The 3,670-nt window shown below is 37.3% G+C and overlaps 1 protein-coding gene across 12 annotated transcripts in view; it reads right to left on the bottom strand.

The window, feature by feature from the left end:
* LOC106964959 (guanine nucleotide exchange factor DBS-like) overlaps positions 1-3,670 on the bottom strand; it is a 44,740-nt gene that overhangs the window by 25,537 nt on the left and 15,533 nt on the right. For all 12 annotated transcript variants that reach the window (XM_015060772.1, XM_015060771.1, XM_015060770.1 and 9 more), the window contains exon 2: positions 393-476. In XM_015060772.1, the coding sequence (XP_014916258.1) occupies positions 393-476 (84 nt within the window). The remainder of the gene's footprint in view (positions 1-392; positions 477-3,670) is intronic.

Genomic DNA, 3,670 nt, shown 5'->3' with positions numbered 1-3,670 from the left:
TTCAAAATGTTCCCATGTGCCCTGGGGCCCAAAAGGCTGCAAAAAAAAAAAAAGGGGGCGGTTTTTTTTTTTTTTTTTTTATCCTAGGAGATGATGGAGTAAAAAAAAAAAAAAAAAAGAGGCATACTGTGAGATTTTTGGTCAAAAATAGGTCCAGGAAAGAAGCGACTAAGCGGAAGGTATTTGCCGCTGTGGTCAGAGAGGAAGTAAAGGGAAAGGGACAGGCATGACATTTGAATGTCAAATATTAACTGTCCAGAGATAAAACAATGTATGCATATATGAATCGAACACAGCTTAAGCACAAATAATCACTGAAGGAAAGGAAACAGGAGTGACGTTGGTTACTGTCAGATAAATGTAACCACAAGATAAAAACATGAAGCCGTCACCTGAAAGAAAGGCAAACTGCTTTCTGAGATCAGCCGTGATGTCAGCAGCGCGGGGGGGATTGGTGTCCAGCTGCATGATCTCATCTGGAAAAAAGGAGCAAATTCAAATACTTATTCAACCAACCAACCATCCATCAATCAAACCTTCAAAAAAATCTGCAAATACTATTGATGGATAAATACACATTTAGAGTTAAGCAGCTAAACGAGTTACAAATGATCAGAATTCTGAATATTGATGAAAACTCTTGATTCACTGGGATAAAGCGCACAGTGGCTCTTTAAAATTTAATATTTAATGCCTTGGGGTTTTTGTGACATTCCTTCCATGGGATGTATTCCTGTGTCTCTTCAATGGACAGAGCTACAGGTGAAGCCACTGATTAACACGATACTCTCCTCTACAGTCTGTCCAATCAAAACCCCTGGTCACAAGAGCCCTGCTTCAGGTCTTTTGGTCTTCTTGTGCATCTACTTCCTTGCAATGCAAATCTCAAGCCGGACCGTTAATACTGAGCTTTTTTCTGCTAAAGGAAGTAGTTCCTATCCACTGTTGTCACATGCTTGTTAAAGGTAGGGAGCAGCTTCAAAAATCACCAACTCAATGCACATTTCACCACACTGTCAGGTAGATATGTCGGTAGGTGATATCTCTAGGTATATCAAGATTAAACTGAATTTGACTATAGGTCGAAATGCCGTCTGTTCAACTGGACATGAACTGGACCAATGCTTTCTCAAAGCTTGTATGTATTGGTGTCATACAAGCACATTTAACTGCAGTGAAATTCACCTGGAAGTCTATTGTTATTGACAGTAAAGGCCAAGACAGTAAAGGTGCGATTCTTAAAAAACTTATTTTATTCAGGTTTAAACAAGTCAAAATGTCCAATTAGTTTGTGTAAGAAATCCCAGTTTTTGCCACACATATATACATCTCTGCAAAATAATTAAGAGACCACTTAAAATGATCAGTTTCTCTGATTTTACATTTTATGAGTATATGTTTGAGTAAAATGAACAGTGCTTTTCAGACCTGAAATAAAGCAAAGAAAACAAGTTAATATTCATTCAGAAACAACAATATTAATGTTTTAACTTAGGAAGAGTTCAGAAATCAATATTTGGTGGAAAAATATTTGGTGGAAAACCCAGGAGGTTTTCAATGGGCTTCAGTTTAGTTTTGCACTTAATTTTTTCCAGAGCTGCATATATATATATATATATATATATATATATATAGAAAAACTAAATGTCAAGCAAAATAGGAAGCTAAGCACAACAAAACAGTTACAGGAATGCCAGGGAGTACCCTGAAACAAATATGAGAAATGTGAACAAACAACTCTGAACAAAGAACTATGTATTTAAATAAAGGACATGCTTCACACTATTATTGTTCTGACAATTTGATCTTTTCTTCTGATCCGATCAACACCAAACAACCAGTCAATGGACTCTTTTTGAAAGACATAAAATGCTTTAAACTATAATTTGTTGATATATGTAGTTTTTTTTCCACAGGTTACTACATTTCTCTTGCACCTAAACAATAAATAATCTGACCCCAGGTAGAGCAGCCAAACAAACTATTTAGTTGTGAAATATCAGTCACCTAAAGAGATGGATAATTTTTCTACCTGAGTTTAGTAACAAAATAATATAAAATAAAAACAAGATTACTTAAGATAAATGTAAAAACGCCTTAAAGTGGACTAAAGGCACAGCGTGGCAGGAAGTGAGATACCAACCAATGAGAGAAGCAAAACAGCATCATTTATTAACAGATTAGAAAACTAATGATTTAACACAACATACACGCATAAACGTGAAGAAAATACAGACAATAATAGACAAAATTGGCAGAAAATAAGTTTCAAGGTATATTTATGAGGCTCTGAAAAATAAATGAAAGAAAAAATGAAAGAATGCAACACCTGGACCATTGCTCATTTCGATCCTTTGTAAATTTTGAACTTTTATTTTTATTTGGACCTGGTTATGAAAATGAGCTGTTTGTTAATAACCTTCCAATAATTCGTCACCTTGGAGACCTTTGAGACAATTTGTAGTTTACAGTATGATTTTTAGTTTCAATTTATCCTGATCAACTACAGAGAGCATTCTGCTGATATGCCAGTGACGTGCCTGGGTACGAAACGGACCGACACAAGATGGAAGCAGGTTGGGACAACATGGCAGCATGTGGTTCAAACTGGGAATAAGAACTGACCCAGAGCCAAGGTCGTGGCACCGCTGAGGCTTTATCCAACACAACCTCTGAAACAGATGGTTTCACATCTTAAAAGACAGCTGGAGTTCACTGATGTTGACACCCAGGTCACACTGATCTTACACAGCAAGGAGTAAATACACACATGTGAATGTTATGAAAATACACAAAATGAAGAAGGGAATTGTAAAGCTAAGATAAATGGGTTAAATCATCAATTATTCAATCACTAGATGAAAGAGAACCAAAATCTATTTATTTAAAAACGTTTTTCAAGCCAAATGAGTATAGATGATATACACTGGCTGTGTTTTTAAGCAAAGTTTCCTCTTACATTAACATGTGCAGCATTAATTTGAAAAATTTCCATTGTTTCTGCATCAGACCTAACTTGAACTTTTAGCATTTTCTAGTTAGCATGACTGGATCAGGAACTGCTCACTTTAACCTTAGTTCCTTTCTCCTCCACCAAGGCAGACGAATGTGAATCAAAGCAAATAAACGTCCATCTCTGTGAGGATAGTGACTTTGTAAAGCGATGCAACCATGATTAAAAACGGTCAGTGTGGCCTCGGGTGTTCGGACACAAAGCTGCAGCCTCTCTCAGACTCCACATGCGCTGAAGCTCACAAAGAGACCTCCATCAGTTTCCTCTCTCTGACCTGATATCACTTACTCCCCCAGCCACACCCTACCCCCAGAAACTCCCACGCATATCACATCAAAACCAGACCCTCAATCAGGCCAGAAAGAGGCTATTCTGTTTCTGAAAAATCCCCTCATTAATGTCCAGTTTCAGCTTCAGCCCATTTTCTCGTGGACATTTTCTCCATCCACGTGAGTAAATATCCTTTCACCACACTTCTTGCTCAATTGAAAAAGTCCCGAGGGCCGTTCCTGTGAAACGAGAGCCGGTATCGGAGGGTGATCTCACGATAGATGAACGATAAACTCCAAAAAAAAAAAAAAAAAAAAAAAGGGGAAGAGATACTAAAACCCAAAATCTTTCTCCGAAAAAAAAAAGCAACCTTAGAAAACTGGGGGT

Source organism: Poecilia latipinna, unplaced genomic scaffold, assembly GCF_001443285.1.
Source record: "Poecilia latipinna isolate Pla-1442-1.1 unplaced genomic scaffold, P_latipinna-1.0 Scaffold1742, whole genome shotgun sequence".
In the NCBI taxonomy this organism is placed as follows: Eukaryota; Metazoa; Chordata; class Actinopteri; order Cyprinodontiformes; family Poeciliidae; genus Poecilia; species Poecilia latipinna.
This window is presented reverse-complemented; position numbering and strand designations above follow the sequence as displayed.